Source organism: Oryzias melastigma, unplaced genomic scaffold (genome assembly GCF_002922805.2).
Source record: "Oryzias melastigma strain HK-1 unplaced genomic scaffold, ASM292280v2 sc00240, whole genome shotgun sequence".
Classification (NCBI taxonomy): domain Eukaryota; kingdom Metazoa; phylum Chordata; class Actinopteri; order Beloniformes; family Adrianichthyidae; genus Oryzias; species Oryzias melastigma.
The window spans coordinates 519,110-534,440 of NW_023416887.1; the positions used below are offsets into that span (position 1 = coordinate 519,110).

Here is a 15,331-nt window from a genome sequence, read left to right on the forward strand (position 1 = left end):
TTAAACATTTTATGATGCCTTTGTAAAACATAACATCTCATCATACCTGTATTTGCAAGAAGTAATTTAGTAACATTCAGTTATCAAGCACGCGGTTGAATGGCGTCCACCTGTTATTTTGAACGTAGCACAACCAAAGTTAAAATGTTTAGTCATGTTCTCTTGTAAGCCGTGTTTAAAATTCTAAAGTGTTTGAAAATATGACTGAAAGCTGGACATGTTTTCTTTCTCTTCTTGAGCTGTTGCTCTGCTTGTTTTACCGCTAACCAAACTTCAGTGATTCTTGATTAGCTGATTGAATGATCCCAGATTCTGATTAACAGAACACAGATGCAGGTGAGCAGCAATTAGTGAATCAAGGTTAGCTGCAAAACAAGCAGGACAGCAGCTCACGAGGAAAAAGGTTGGAGACCACTAGTATAGTATGTCACAAACAAGTTATATGTCTGTCCAAAATCCCCTCCTATGCACTATGTAGTACGTTCACCATGTTGTGGTGCTGTCAGAATCTCTGGTTCCAAAGTCGAGTGCACTAGAAATATCTCAAAAGTCTTTGTGAAGAACTAGTGTGCGTCAATGATGAACTTGAAAAAAATGTTTAAATGTTTTTTTTTTTTTTTACAAACCATCCACATTTTCAGCATTAGAAACCAGTGGAGTCACAAATAAACATTGTGAAATGTTTGTAATGATTAGATTTTCACTTTGTGAAATCAGTGATGTCATATCTGGCGTAAAAAAGTAGTGAGCATGGTGTCCAAATTCCTTGTAAAATCCAGGCCAGTGTATAATCCCGCACTAAATAGTTTTTTAGTTGTTAGTGATTAGGGTTGGAATTCAGACATAGCCATACAGAGTCATTCTGAACACAGTTAATAAAGACTGAACTCAATTCTGACTCTTTTGTCTCTCTTTATGTGTTGTATAGTTCGGTTTGCCTCATAAGATCAAAATAAACCATTCATTGGTGGTGATCCTCACAATCCGGTGTGCCTATAGTGCGGATAACATGATAAGTTTCCTCAGTTTCATTTTAAATCTATTTCCTAAATGACTGTCACATAAAATAGAACTTTCTGACTGAAAACTCAAATTAAAAACAAAGAATATGTCATTGCAAAGGTCAAATGTGGATGGGAAGGTTGTCTAAACATTTTGCTGCTTACTGATAAGCTGAGAGCGGTGGGTTCGTCTCCACGGTTACCTTGCTCTGTTTCTTCAGGGCGAGAGCCTTCACTGCATCAAACAAATGAGCGTCTTTGGGGGAGGCGTCGGTGAACACAAAGATGTCTGACAGAGGAGGACTGTGGGTCAGCGCCAGCTATGGGAAAAAAAGAGCTTGTTAGCAGCAGATGGAATTCGATCATCACCTGTATTTCCTAACCAGAAAATTAACCGAAAGAATTTGTTAAAAAAAATAAAATCCCAACAATTGCATTTTCAAACAAACAGTCCAATCAGGTGACAGCGACCACATCATGGGGTTTGTCATGATAATGCCATGGTGCCGTGGTCAGACCAATGTGGTTTCATATCATAAAGACACCCCTCACAGCCACAACGGAGCAAAACCCTGAGGACCGTGTCAAGAAAACACGTACAAAAATATGCACAATCCATTATGTACTTTTGCATTTGATGAATAGTTTCTTGCATAAAACAATGTGGAATGGAGCTTGTAAATAAGTCAGTATTGATTTAGAATCATGATCATTAAAGCTGACATAAGTTATGTCTATTTCTAACTATCTGTGCTTTACCAGCGATCTTAGTAAATCAAGCTCATAAAAACAGGCAGTAAAAAGACCTCCTTTAGAAAGGATGAAGCAAATACTGTGTCTCTTTCCCAAAACAGGCAGACCGAGACCTCCGAGGTGACCTGGAAATGGTCTCAGCTGACCCAGCTCAGGGTCTAGGCTGGGCAGGTCCAACTGGATCGCCATTCTTTAAAATTATCCCATGTTTTGGCATGTTTTGTTTGGTCACAATTAGGACATGCAGAACAAATTATGCTTCAATTCAGTGATTCAGTTATCTATGTTTCTGTCTATTAGTGCCCAGTTGACTCTTTTTGACCCTCCACAGTTCTGTTTTTTTAATCAAAGCAGCAAATTGAATTAATCATAAACTAAATTCTTCGTAATTGATTTTTTTAAATGGCTTTCCAAAATGTCTTTTTCAATTTCCTTTAGGTCTTTAACATGTCTGACTTATGGTTTAGGACGTCTCTACAGCACACAACCACACATGCAAACACATGGACCCACCACATCACGCACGACATCATCATTTTTACCAGAATGGCTGAAAGGCACATTTCAGGTTCATCTCCTCCTCCCAGAGCTATCAGGTTCTCCAAGTGCTGCATGAAAGTATTTGGGTCTTCTTCTTCATATACCGGTCCCACATCTGCAGAGTCGACACAAAAAGAGGCAGTTAAACAGAAGCAAATCCTTGCAGAAAGAGTTTAAAAAAACAGTTACACATTAGAACAGATGTTTTCCTAAAACAATGCAATTGGAAAACATCATCATAGGAATATAATTTTAAAAATTAACAAACTTAAATGATGGCATTGGAATTTTTGCTATGAGCCTCCAAAGTAAAAAAAAAAAAAAAAAAAAAAAATCTTAGGAAATTGTAGTGCTGGGCGATATGACGATACATATCTTGTGGGCAATAGTAAAGTTATCGTGCCATTTCTCTTACATTAATTTTTATTTGTTTATTTTTATTGCTGAACATTTGTGCAAAGAAACTAGAAATAGTGATTTACAATGCTGTGGAAAGCTGCACATTACATTACTCCCTAATAGCTCAGTCTGCTCAAAAATGAACGTCATCATGTTAACAATCAAAGGAACATGGTCATTTTTAAAAAATCTAACATGGCAGAGATGCTTAAACCAATAACTAATAATTTTATATGAATCAATTGTTGTTTGTCCAACATATATATTTTTCTTTTTGTTCCAGATACCTGAGATGTCAGGGTAAAATCTTTCTTTAGACCAGGGGTGTCAAACCCTCTTTGGTTCAGGGGGCACATTCAACCCGTCTGATCTCATGTGGGTGGGGCCAGAATCATAGGAGCAAAATAACCCATAGTCAACTTGTAAAATGTAGTTTTGTCTTTGTTTTGTTTTTTCTCTGTTGGAAAAATTGCTTCCATCAACCTAGTAGAATAATCACTTCTTATTACACTGGTTATTATAATTATTTCTTTTCCTCTTGTTATACCGGTCTAGCATTTCTTTTGCTCCCCCTAGTGGCGGAATCATGCATTGCGGTCATTTCTTTGAAGATTCATAACTCGACACAGGAATTGGCTAGAAACTTGCTTTTTTCCCCCAGCATCCTTATAAGATTTTCTCTTCATGACTGGACCAGATTAAACCATCTGGCGGGTCGGATACGACCCGTGAGCCATATGTTTGACATCCTTTTTGCAGTGATTTTACACATTTTATCTGAAATTTGTGTCATTCTTGTCCATATAGTCTTTAGAGTTGTGAAAATGTATCTAAATAAATTTGTTTATTTTTCTCAGACGCGCAAAACGAGACATTGTAAGGTCGAGGAATGGAGATGTGTCATCCCTGAAACTGTTACCTGGGTCATGAAAGGGCACGAGCACAAATGTACTGGTCTGCTGGAGGCTGCTGGTTCGACTCTGGATGATGGAGTGAGCTCTGAGACGGGCGGCAGTGATCTCCTCAAACATGCTGCCGGTGGTGTCCAGGACAAACACCAATGCAGGCTTCTGCTTCACGCTGAAGAGCCTGTTCAAGAAGGAAGTTTGGAGAAAACTCATGAAAGCTTTGTGTCTCTGCAGGTGTTTGAAATGGTGGTTAACTCACCGAAGGAGGGCTTCATCTCCCACAGTGTCCTTGAGGTCTCTCAGAACAGTCTGAGTGGCTTCAGTAGCTAAAGCAGCAGCTTCTTTGTGAAGATAATGATGAGGGGAGAAAACTGGTGAGGTGCTGTCCTTATTAATCCCCCCTTTGGCTCTCAGGGCTGTGTTCTTGTCCAGGATTCCTCCATGACTGCATTTGCCTGATTGACAAATTTCGTCAAAAGTTACGCTTTTGGTGAAGTTTGCAGAAGACCAAAGTTTTACCATGAGGTTTAGAGATGGAGCTGCTCGGATATCCAGAGGTGAGAAGCTGAGTGTGTGTCACAGCTGGGAGGAGGTTGTTTCGGCACGTGGCGGTGAAACAGTCCGAGCAGGTAGGTTTGTCTTCTGCAGATGTGAAAGACCAACACTGAAGCTGTGCTGCAAACTTCATTTAACAGCCATTGACTGTATAAGAGAACTGGACCGAGTGAGTGTGACGTCACCCAAAGAAAATGATTAATTAATTGATTTCATCAAATTAAGTCAATTGAGTCACAATTTTTTAGCTCTACAGCCCTCACCGTGTTGGAACCAGAGTTGGTTTTATTCCACGTTTCTATAGCAACCACTCTCTTCTATCACCAGTATGTCCGAAGACCACACCCCTTAAACTGAAGGCGGGTTCAGGAAAATCTGTCAATCAAAAACTTCAAACGTTCGAAGCAAAGCCGCCTATTTTTATTGAGACATCTGATTGGTCAGTTTATTACTTGACAAACTTGCTCTACAGCAAAAATATGAAAAAAAAGAAAAGCAATAATGTGTTAAAAAATAAGGTATCAGAGAAAAACTTTTTTTTTTTTTCTGGAAAAAATAATAATAGGGGTGTAGAAAAAAAAAAATCAGCCAAATATTGAGATACTTGTATCGATTTAAAATACTGACATGAGGATACTTTCATTATTTTTTAGCATCCTTCAGTTCTCAATTTTGTTTTCTCCCATTTTTCCCAAGCTATTGTGGAAATCAGACAATGTTGATTGTTCTCTTTAAGAAAAAAACATTTCTTAATTTACCAAAAGAAAAGCACCATGAATTTACTTGGGTAAAAGCAACTTGTTTATGAGATAAAAGTTGTGATCATTAGATACAATGAAGTTTATCAGCTTATTACAACAAACTCATATTCAGGTGGAGTTATTTTCAAAGTCATACTCCTTAAAAAATAGTAAAAATTGTTCAGGTACAGTCTTGGGATATCACGATGTATATCACATCATGAGTTGGGCATCGCAATATGTATCGTATCGCCAGATAACACTACTACAATAAAACATGAGGGGGGGGGGTCACTCAGTGCAGCTTTCTTATACAGTCTATGTTGTGAGTGTTGTGTTGTGACCCTAAAGTGTTGTGAACTTAAAGTGTTGTGTTGTGACACCAAAGGGTTGTTTTGTGAATTCAAAGCCTTGTGTTGTGACCCGAAAGTGTTTTATTGTGAACTTAAAATGTTGTGTTGTGAACTTAAAGCATTATGTTGTGACCCTATAGTGCTGTATTGTGACACTAAAGTGTTGTGATCTTACACAGTCTATGTTGTGAGCTCAGGATGAGTTCACAGCTATGGAGAGAGAGTATCACCTGGGGCGACAGGTATGGCAGCTTCCTCTGGCTGCATCAGGTGGAGATAGATGGATTTTTGACCCATCTCCACCCAATTACTGTGACTGTAAAAATCCTGAAAAGGGTTTTTAGATCATTAAGATTTTTTAAAACTGGTCAAATGAAAATGTTCAAAGCTAAGTCCTGAAAGCAATAGTTTATCTGTACAGACCTGGAGGGAATGGAATAGCTGACCCAAGCTGTAACGGGCGCTTTGGTATTCCTTTGCTCGCACTGACAGCACGGTCTGCGTCCATAACTGTCGTAGCATCGCTATGCTGTCTTTGATGCGCTCCGAGTCAAAGTGGTAAACCGGATTGGACTGGGTGGACGTTGTGAAGTCTGTGTCTGCATTGGAGCTTACGACCTCCCCGACGGCTCTCCAGAAGGCACGGCCAAGTCTGACCTGCATGGTCAAGAGCCTTAGTGTTCACAAGCAAACGTTCCTTCAACATCCACAGAGAAGACACGCTCACCTCATCCTCTGCAAGAGCTCTGTGCTGGTCTGTGGCATCCCTCAGAACCTCCAGAGTCACCGTCAGGATAGCCTGCTCCGTCATGTACTGATGTGTGTGTGAATCCCAGGAAAGGGTCAACACTCGGGACCAAAAGTTGGGGAGGAAGCCCTCGCTTGGTAAAGGCAGGAGTGGAAGGGAGGCAAAAATAAACCACAGCACCTGTTTGCCACTTAGCGCCCTGATCNGAGTTGGTTTTATTCCACGTTTCTATAGCAACCACTCTCTTCTATCACCAGTATGTCCGAAGACCACACCCCTTAAACTGAAGGCGGGTTCAGGAAAATCTGTCAATCAAAAACTTCAAACGTTCGAAGCAAAGCCGCCTATTTTTATTGAGACATCTGATTGGTCAGTTTATTACTTGACAAACTTGCTCTACAGCAAAAATATGAAAAAAAAGAAAAGCAATAATGTGTTAAAAAATAAGGTATCAGAGAAAAACTTTTTTTTTTTTTCTGGAAAAAATAATAATAGGGGTGTAGAAAAAAAAAATCAGCCAAATATTGAGATACTTGTATCGATTTAAAATACTGACATGAGGATACTTTCATTATTTTTTAGCATCCTTCAGTTCTCAATTTTGTTATCTCCCATTTTTCCCAAGCTATTGTGGAAATCAGACAATGTTGATTGTTCTCTTTAAGAACAAACATTTCTTAATTTACCAAAAGAAAAGCACCATGAATTTGCTTGGGTAAAAGCAACTTGTTTATGAGATAAAAGTTGTGATCATTAGATAAAATGAAGTTTATCAGCTTATTACAACAAACTCATATTCAGGTAGAGTTATTTTCTAAGTCATACTCCTTAAAAAATAGTAAAAATTGTTCAGGTACAGTCTTGGGATATATCGCGATATATATCACATCATGAGTTGGGCATCGCAATATGTATCGTATCGCCAGATAACACTACTACAATAAAACATGGGGGGGGGGGGTCACTCAGTGCAGCTTTCTTATACAGTCTATGTTGTGTTATGTTGTGACCCTAAAGGGTTTTGTGAATTTAAAACCTTGTGTTGTGACCCAAAAGTGTTTTATTGTGAACTTAAAGTGTTGTGTTGTGAACTTAAAGTGTTGTGTTGTGAACTTGAAGTGTTGTGTTGTGAACTTAAAGCATTATGTTGTGACCCTAAAGTGCTGTATTGTGACACCAAAGTGTTGTGAACTTATACAGTCTATGTTGTGAGCTCAGGATGAGTTCACAGCTATGGAGAGAGAGTATCACCTGGGGCGACAGGTATGGCAGCTTCCTCTGGCTGCATCAGGTGGAGATAGATGGATTTTTGACCCATCTCCACCCAATTACTGTGACTGTAAAAATCCTGAAAAGGGTTTTTAGATCATTAAGATTTTTTAAAACTGGTCAAATGAAAATGTTCAAAGCTAAGTCCTGAAAGCAATAGTTTATCTGTACAGACCTGGAGGGAATGGAATAGCTGACCCAAGCTGTAACGGGCGCTTTGGTATTCCTTTGCTCGCACTGACAGCACGGTCTGCGTCCATAACTGTCGTAGCATCGCTATGCTGTCTTTGATGCGCTCCGAGTCAAAGTGGTAAACCGGATTGGACTGGGTGGACGTCGTGAAGTCTGTGTCTGCATTGGAGCTTACGACCTCCCCGACGGCTCTCCAGAAGGCACGGCCGAGTCTGACCTGCATGGTCAAGAGCCTTAGTGTTCACAAGCAAATGTTCCTTCAACATCCACAGAGAAGACACGCTCACCTCATCTTCTGCAAGAGCTCTGTTCTGGTCTGAGACATCCCTCAGAACCTCCAGAGTCACCGTCAGGATAGCCTGCTCTGTCATGTACTGATGTGTGTGTGAATCCCAGGAAAGGGTCAACACTCTGGACCAAAAGTTGGGGAGGAAGCCCTCGCTTGGTAAAGGTAGGAGTGGAAGGTAAGCAAAAATAAACCACAGCACCTGTTTGCCACTTAGCGCCCTGATCCATCCTTCCTGAGTCATTATGGGCTGCAGGGACGGTGAGCACTGCACAGAATTAAGGATGTTAGCTGTATTACAAGTTCATGAACAGTTGAAAACTACTTAGAGGGCAGGAGTTCACACAGGCCAAAGAGCTGCACCGAAAATGATGGTCTGCTTGTTAAATCTGGCAAACATGACCTCTATTGTATTCTATTGAGCACGCTTGTGTGATTGTCTGTCATCACCCACTCCTCCACTCCCCCCCGATTCCTCCACTCGGACTATTCTCTTTTCGGCTGTACAGAGGCCCCTTTTGTTCTACGGCATCTTTATTCAAGAACAATACTTTGGGTTGGTTCTCACAGTGTCTGCTTTTACCAAGGACTAAAACAAAGCAAGGAGCCTTTTACGCTGAAAAATGTCACAGTTCATTCATTCCTATTTACATCAAACGTGTAGTTTCTTCTTCTTGTATAGAATTATATTGGGGCCAATGTTATTTGAAACCCAATTAAAACAAATTTAAAAAATATTAGTGTTTGGCCTAAAAAAGTAAAATGTCCAAAACTTGTAGCTATTCTAAAATAAATATAATTATTTCCAGCTTCAAATGTTCAGTTTTTTTAGGTTTCAAAACTCAAAATTTAAATTTTAAAAGTTTTTTTTAATCAGTTTCAAATAACTTTTTTCACTTACTACTCTTCTTTTTTTTAACTTGTTTTCAAATTTGAAAAATTCAAACCTTATGCCCCGTTTTCGCGCATTGGGACGGGGCTAACAGGAAGGACCAATCAAAATCAATGAGGGTGGTAACTTCAGTCCTGGTCCGCTCACAGACTCTGAGAACTTGGATATTTACAAACAGAAAATGGCTGCATTATCTGTACTATCATAGTCTGACGTTGTCCCAAGAAGGGAAAAAAAATTGTCCCAAGACAGACATAAAAATCTGAGTTCTAGCCCATTTCAAGCACCATCTTATTGTGAAAATACAGACATAGAAAACATCCTAATGCTTGCATAAAATGGCTAAAACACTGCAGGAGCTCCAGTTATCTCCTGAGGCCAAATGGCTCGTGGACTTGAACTTTAACATTTTCTCATGCAGGAAATGGGAGTTCGAGCCCCACGGCAAGCACAGTAGGTTCTTCATGTTTATCTTTTTCTTTTGCTGACTTTTAGAAACATTATTATTTAGATCGTACATATTTTTTCTTTTTTGCTCCTCCTCTTCTTTTACTCTTTTTGTTTTGACAAGTATACATTACTTAATTAACTTTTGAAAACATCAAAACATACTTTCTTTGTCGCAGACAATAAAGGAATCTCCTTTTGTAGCAAACAAATTACTAAATCAACAATCTGTCACAGCAGTAACACTTGATTCCTGTTTAAAAATGTGAGAAATGTATGAATGAATGAATCTTTAGTGAAAATCTGATGCCTACGTCCTGCACCGTGTAGTGGATCGGCCTTATTAACCCTACAGAACAAAGTTTTATATACAGCTCACTAGTGGCGCACCAGTGATGCACAGAGCTTAGTAGGACTCAACCGGGTTTGTATCCCACTGTTGCAGGTTTTAGCTTTAAAAAAAAACATTGTTACATTTTGTTATTGTGCATTACTGTATAATAGCTGTTGTTTTAAAAAAGTTGTTCATATTACAAAAAATTATATTTTTTATGCAAAATGAAATGTAACTATGTATTAAGTTGAAAATGAAAAAAAGTTTTGAAATTGAAATTCTCAGTTAAGAACATTTGAAGCTGAAAATAATTCTGATTATTTTACAATAATTTAAATTTGTTTTTATGTGGGTTTCAAATAATATTGGCCTCAATATAGCTCCATACTCTCTGCACTTGTGTTGTCTTGTAATAATTTGAAAAAGTGAAACTTACATTTTCGTCCCCTTTGAGTTCTTTATTAGCATTCCTGTTTTCTATTGCAAAAACATGCACGTTTTTACCTTAAATTTACCCTTTAACACCTATGGTGTCGCCAGTGACGCTTAAACACAACATTTTAACATATTGTAACTCGTTGAGGCGCTTTTCTCCTTCAGAATCTGCTGGAAGTATCGTGTTAAAAGTTGAAAAGTTACTCTAAAGCAAAGAACATGAACACTGGAGCTCCGGTGTTCAAGGGTTAATCAAACTTCTTAATCCTGAACATGCATGGGCGAATCGGTTGCTTATATTTTGTCACAAATAAAGATTTGAGTATATTCTTACCTCAGTTCATTCTGGTTCCTCCTAGATCTTCAGATTGAGATCAAACAGTGCAGAGGCATAACAAACCAAAGTTCATGTGACGTTCACCACAACCTGTCATCACCATCACTGCGTTCAGGACCGTCAGCCATGAAAATATTCAACCTTCATTAAAGTGTGTCCTTGGAAGATTTTTGCTTAGTGATAAAAATAAAGAATCCAAAAAAAGAGAAGCACTATGTTGAGCTCAGATGTAAGAGTAAATGAAAGGTACGTGAGTTTTTTAGGGTTTCACACCACGAGGCAGAAGTCCCCTTTTTCTAAAGCCCCGCCTTACCCCCATTAATCCGCGGTGCACCGATTCACTACAATAGGGCCGCATATATTAGCAGTCGGGATATTCAGTTTGGTTGACCCCAACCCCCCTCTTAGTCTGTCATTTATGCACACAAAGCCAAAAACACCACAAACTGTGTGTAGTGTCTCCTGGACAACAAGTGGCAGTGGAAAGGAGGACATTCGTTAGAGGTTCACCTTTAAAAAAATAAATGTGAAGGAGCAGTCTCCAGCTGTTACTAGAAACATAGTTCTTAACTTAGTTTGAGATTTCAAGTAAAATAAGAAGAAAGATGTATAATAAATAGTCCAGCCTCAGCAGATGTTCGTGTTTCCCAGAAAGTAGATGTGTGGGAAAAGAGAAAAGAACCAGAAGATCTCTGCATGAGTGGTGAGGTGAAGCTTGAACGCTTCAACCACAGACTTCATCAGTCATGTAAACCACATGCTGCAGGTGCAGCCTCCTGCACCGTGCATCTACACACTCAAACCCATTCTTCATTCAGTCTTTCTGGATAAAAATTTTGCACTACACTGAGTAAACCTAAAAAATTGACTGACAAACAAAAACAAGCTCTGTTACTATTGATTTAAATTGGTTCAACAACTATTTTAATTCCCACTTCGGTTGTCTTTTGATCTGTTGTAAAAGAGTTCCCAGTGGTTCCCAATGGCCATAATTTAGATATCTAATAGATATGTTCGTGTGGGCTAATTAAGGTTTTGTTATGCTGGATTTACCTGTTCAGATGACCTCAAATTCACAAAAACACAAGGACCATTTCCTTTTAATTTACATTTGTAAGAAAAGCAAACATTTCTTCTCTTCCTTTCTCAGTCTTTTATTTTGCATTTGTTAAAGGGGCTATATGATGACCCAATCCAGGTTCTTCTCCTCTCCCTCTCCCTTAGCCCTTCCCCTTGATTTGGAGTGGCAGTTGAAGTCAAAGTCGTGTCCGGAGTATTATTTTTTAAGCTTCACACTCCAAATGGAGGGGTTCAATTCCAACAGCGTGAGGGTAGACCACGTCACATTGAGAAGCGCTTTTCTTCACTTTCGTGCACTCTGAACCACAGAAGTTTAGATTTAAATATCAGTAATGACTTTATGTTGTTGCGTGACCTTTTTAAAGTAATAAAACCGCTGTTGTTAGTATATTCAAGCGGTAAAGCTAGTGGACCTGTGATTACTGATGACATCATCAAACAAAATCAAACATGTTAGACACTATTTTTTCATCACCCTTCGTTTTTAGGGCTAAATGAAGGGGAAGGGAACAGGTAAGAATTCAGATTGGGCCCTGATTTTGTTAAGTCTTTCAGAGTAAACTACAGTATAATGATGTTTTACAGTATAACAACAAAATACTTAAAACCACATATTTTTTAATCAAAATGTCTTTCTTGTGTATTTCTTTTTAACCAGGATAGACTGACCCAGAATCAACTTGAGTCTCCTAATACTGGGGTTGTTTTTTCAACAGTGAAGATCCTAGCAGTCCCCCTCAACCTCCTTGACCAGGATCGGCGACATGTGGGGTGATGTAACTGAGATCCTGGTGTTTCTCTTCTGGTTGGTGAGCGAAGCATCCTACAGGGTGGTCTCAAAGGTGTTTGGACGTCTCGTTCCACTCTCCACTGCATCATCCACAGTCACTGAGGAGGAGATGGTCATTTGTCACAAGGTCCTTCACCTTCCAAAAACCCTGATTACCTGGATGTTGGTGTCCAGGTTTGCAGGGCTGGCATGGGACAGAGCTTTCCTAGAAGCTGCAGGTGCCTTTGATGGATGCCACATCATGATAAAGCCACCTAGTGGCCCTGATAGTCACTGCTACAGAATCAGAAAACTGTCACACTCAAACAACATGTACATACATTTTTTTCTTTGCTTTAGTTTTTTTTCACAGCCTTTAGTTAACTCATAGTGCACTGAGACTGATGGTTCAACACCCCAGCAACAGATAGAGGATGGATTAACAACTTTTAGATTAATTTTTGTTCTCCCCTTTCTATTTTTTTAATCAAATTTTCTTTATTTCTTTGACTTTTTTTAAGTGACGGTTTTTGTGGTTCAGTTTACAACCTCTCTATAACATTAGTTGGAGATTTAACTCAAAAATGTTCAACTTCCTCTGAGTTTCAAAATTATTTTTAGTTAACTCTAAAAACAGTAATAAGCATTTATTTATATACATATACTGTATATATTTTTTCCTGTTTTGAGTCTTTCTGTATGTTAGAATAACCTCTGCTTGACTAAATTTTTGATTTATTTGTTTTGGAAAAAAAGAAATGTTCTTAATGTTGTGTGTCTAGGTGTTAAACACAGTGGCAGTGGGGGCAACAGTGGCTCAGGTGGTAGAGCGGGTTGGCCAATGATCGAAGGATAGGCGGTTCGATTCTGGCTCCCACCAGCCAAATGTCGTTGTGTCCTTGGGCAAGACACTTAACCCTCCTGCCTCCAGTGTGGCTCCACTGGTGTGTGAATGTGTATGAATGTTCTGGTGATGGTCAGAGCAGCCGTAGACGCGTACTGGCAGCCACGCCTCTGTCAGCCTGCCCCAGGGCAGATGTGGCTACAGTAGTAGCTTACCGTCACCAAGTATGAATGAGGTGTGAATGAATAATGGATATACAATGTAAGCGCTTTGAGCGTCTGGAAAAGCGCAGATAAATCCAATCCATTATTATTATTATTATTAAAAAATTCTACAAGCTAACTCTTTTAAATGTATCAATAGTGAATGTGTATTTTTCTGACTATTGTAATTGTAAATTCATGCGAAAACTCCATATTAACTATTTTATATCTATTGCATTTGGTGAAAAACATTTTTCTATTTTAAGCTTATTTCTAAATCTAAAGTTTAAAAAAACAAAATGTTCTAATTTTTGTGTTTTTTATGTTAGAAAAATAATAGAAACTGATTCTAGTATTAACTTATTAATTAGAAATATGACATGTTTCCTATTTTGAGTTTATTAAATAATAGCATCAGATTTCGACTTGACTCAATTTTTAATATTAATTTTGAAAAGAAAGCTTTTTCTTATTTAAAGTTTTTTCAAGAGTATTGAAATAATACTACAGCCAGCATAACATTTTTATTCATATTTTGAGTTTTTCTGTTTGTTAGAACACTAGAACCTGTTTATAATCTGTTAGTTTTGTAAAATGAAAAGTACATTTTCTTACTGAATTAATACATGTTAAAGTCCGTTTTGCTACAAGCTCCACCCCCGACCAAACTCTCAGTGAAGACGAGGTCGTTCAGTGATGCTGCAGGAGCTTCTTCAAATCTGTCATGAGGTTTCCTTTACATACTCTCCATTTTATTGAAGGCAAAAGTCTTCTTCTTCATCTTCAGGCTCCTCCCTTGAAGGGTCACCACGGCGATGTGTCCGTCTGCAATCAGGCCCAATCCTCTGCATCCTCCTGGCTCCATCCATCATGAAGAGAACCCAAACACAGACACAAGTTTCAGCAACAGAAATCCAAGGAGAATCATTCAGGGTGGGGGGAACCTGATCACCGAGGCTGGAAAACTTTCTGACTGTGGGGGGAAGCCAGAGAACCCAGAGAGAGCCGAGTGCAAGAGCTGAAAGAAGGGCTGAGAAGTGTTTTCTTACCCTTTCACAGCTCTTTGCTGGTCTCTTGTGATGAAGGTAAAACATGCAGGAGGAGGAGCAAAGAGGAGTGTCATGGATGTATTGAAGGAGGACATGAGGGTGGTTGGTGTGAACCAGGAGGATGCAGATGAGAAGATTCTATAGAGATGGAGGATTTGATGTGGTGCCCCCTAAAGGGAGCGGCCCAAAGTCAAAGAGATTAACTTTATTAAAAAAAATGTCAATGTAACAAATTCATTTTTATCATTTAATCTTCACATTTTATATAAGCAGAATACAAAAAAATGTCGTTATAATTTGTATATTATTTATATATATTATATATATTATATATTATATATTTAGCGGCTGGGTGGCTCAGTGGGCTAGGTGAAGGGCTGGCACGCCGGAGCCCTGGGTTCGATTCCAGGGGTGTCCACTGATCCCTACCCAGATTGGGTCCTTAGTCAAGACCCTTGATGCTGCTGCCTAACTGGGTCCCTGTGCTACTCAAGTACAGGGTTGTGTCAGGAAGGGCATCCGGCGTAAAAACTCTGACAAATCACTGATGCGAAACAGTGGGTGCTTTTACGCTGTGGCGACCCCGAAAGGGATAAGCTGAAAGTGAAGAAGAAGATATATATTAATCTATGGTTAGGTCCAGACACAAAATATGATTTTGTGCAAACCTTGATGTTGCCATGGAGATTCACTAAAACTCCATGACTTGGAAATCCTCCATTTTGTGATTCACACTGGGAAAGTTGCGTACAAACTCTCATCGAGCTACTAGCCAAAAAAAGGACTAGCGCACATCAGTAAAGGTGAGTTGTTGAAACACAAATGAGAAACAATAAATATTATTTTTCCTTTGGAGGTTAAATGACTGTAAACTAAAGTGAACTTGTCTTTGAGTAAAGGTTTAAAGACTAAACTGTTGTGTTGTAGATATTCCACCATGTTTATTTGTGAAAGCGTCAAGTAGAAATGTTGTTGTATCTTTTTATTCTTGAATGAATTGGAGCTTCATCTTTATTGTTTGTCATTACAGATGCTTAAATGTAAAAGTAAAAGCCCCAATGGCTGGCAGTTCCACAGGGCCCTCCAGGTAAACCTGACCTCAGCTGTCTGTGCTCCGAACATGTCTGACCGGTTTAATTTATAAATCAATTTTGAACTTTATAACTCACTAAAATCACTTTAGCTGACTGCAGCTTT

At 38.9% G+C, this 15,331-nt stretch overlaps 1 protein-coding gene across 2 annotated transcripts; it reads right to left on the reverse strand.

Moving 5' to 3' along the window:
• Positions 1 to 21: 21 nt before the first annotated feature.
• On the reverse strand, positions 22 to 10,808 carry LOC112141379 (von Willebrand factor A domain-containing protein 7). 2 transcript variants are annotated; one of them, XM_036210787.1, is made up of 10 exons: positions 10,187 to 10,808; positions 7,947 to 8,012; positions 5,977 to 6,177; positions 5,673 to 5,906; positions 5,480 to 5,576; positions 4,121 to 4,243; positions 3,861 to 4,056; positions 3,613 to 3,782; positions 2,297 to 2,409; positions 22 to 1,321 (listed from the first exon to the last, which is right to left on the reverse strand). In XM_036210787.1, the coding sequence occupies exons 2-10, from the start codon at positions 7,986 to 7,988 to the stop codon at positions 1,163 to 1,165; spliced, it is 1,335 nt and encodes a 444-aa protein (XP_036066680.1). In that variant the 5' UTR covers positions 7,989 to 8,012; positions 10,187 to 10,808; the 3' UTR covers positions 22 to 1,162. The 2 variants fall into 2 exon arrangements, with proteins under 2 accessions (XP_036066680.1, XP_036066681.1); XM_036210788.1 differs by lacking the exon at positions 10,187 to 10,808 and having other exon boundaries at positions 7,947 to 8,433.
• Positions 10,809 to 15,331: the final 4,523 nt, after the last annotated feature.

Coding starts and splice junctions, on each gene's coding strand:
- LOC112141379 (XM_036210787.1), bottom strand. CDS start 7,988: ATGACTCAGGAAGGATGGATCAGGGCGCTAAGTGGCAAACAG. Junction 6,178..7,946: donor GGGCGCTAAGTGGCAAACAG/GTGCTGTGGTTT, acceptor AGTGGCAAACAG/GTGCTGTGGTTTATTTTTGC. Junction 2,410..3,612: donor CGTGCCCTTTCATGACCCAG/GTAACAGTTTCA, acceptor TCGACTCTGCAG/ATGTGGGACCGGTATATGAA.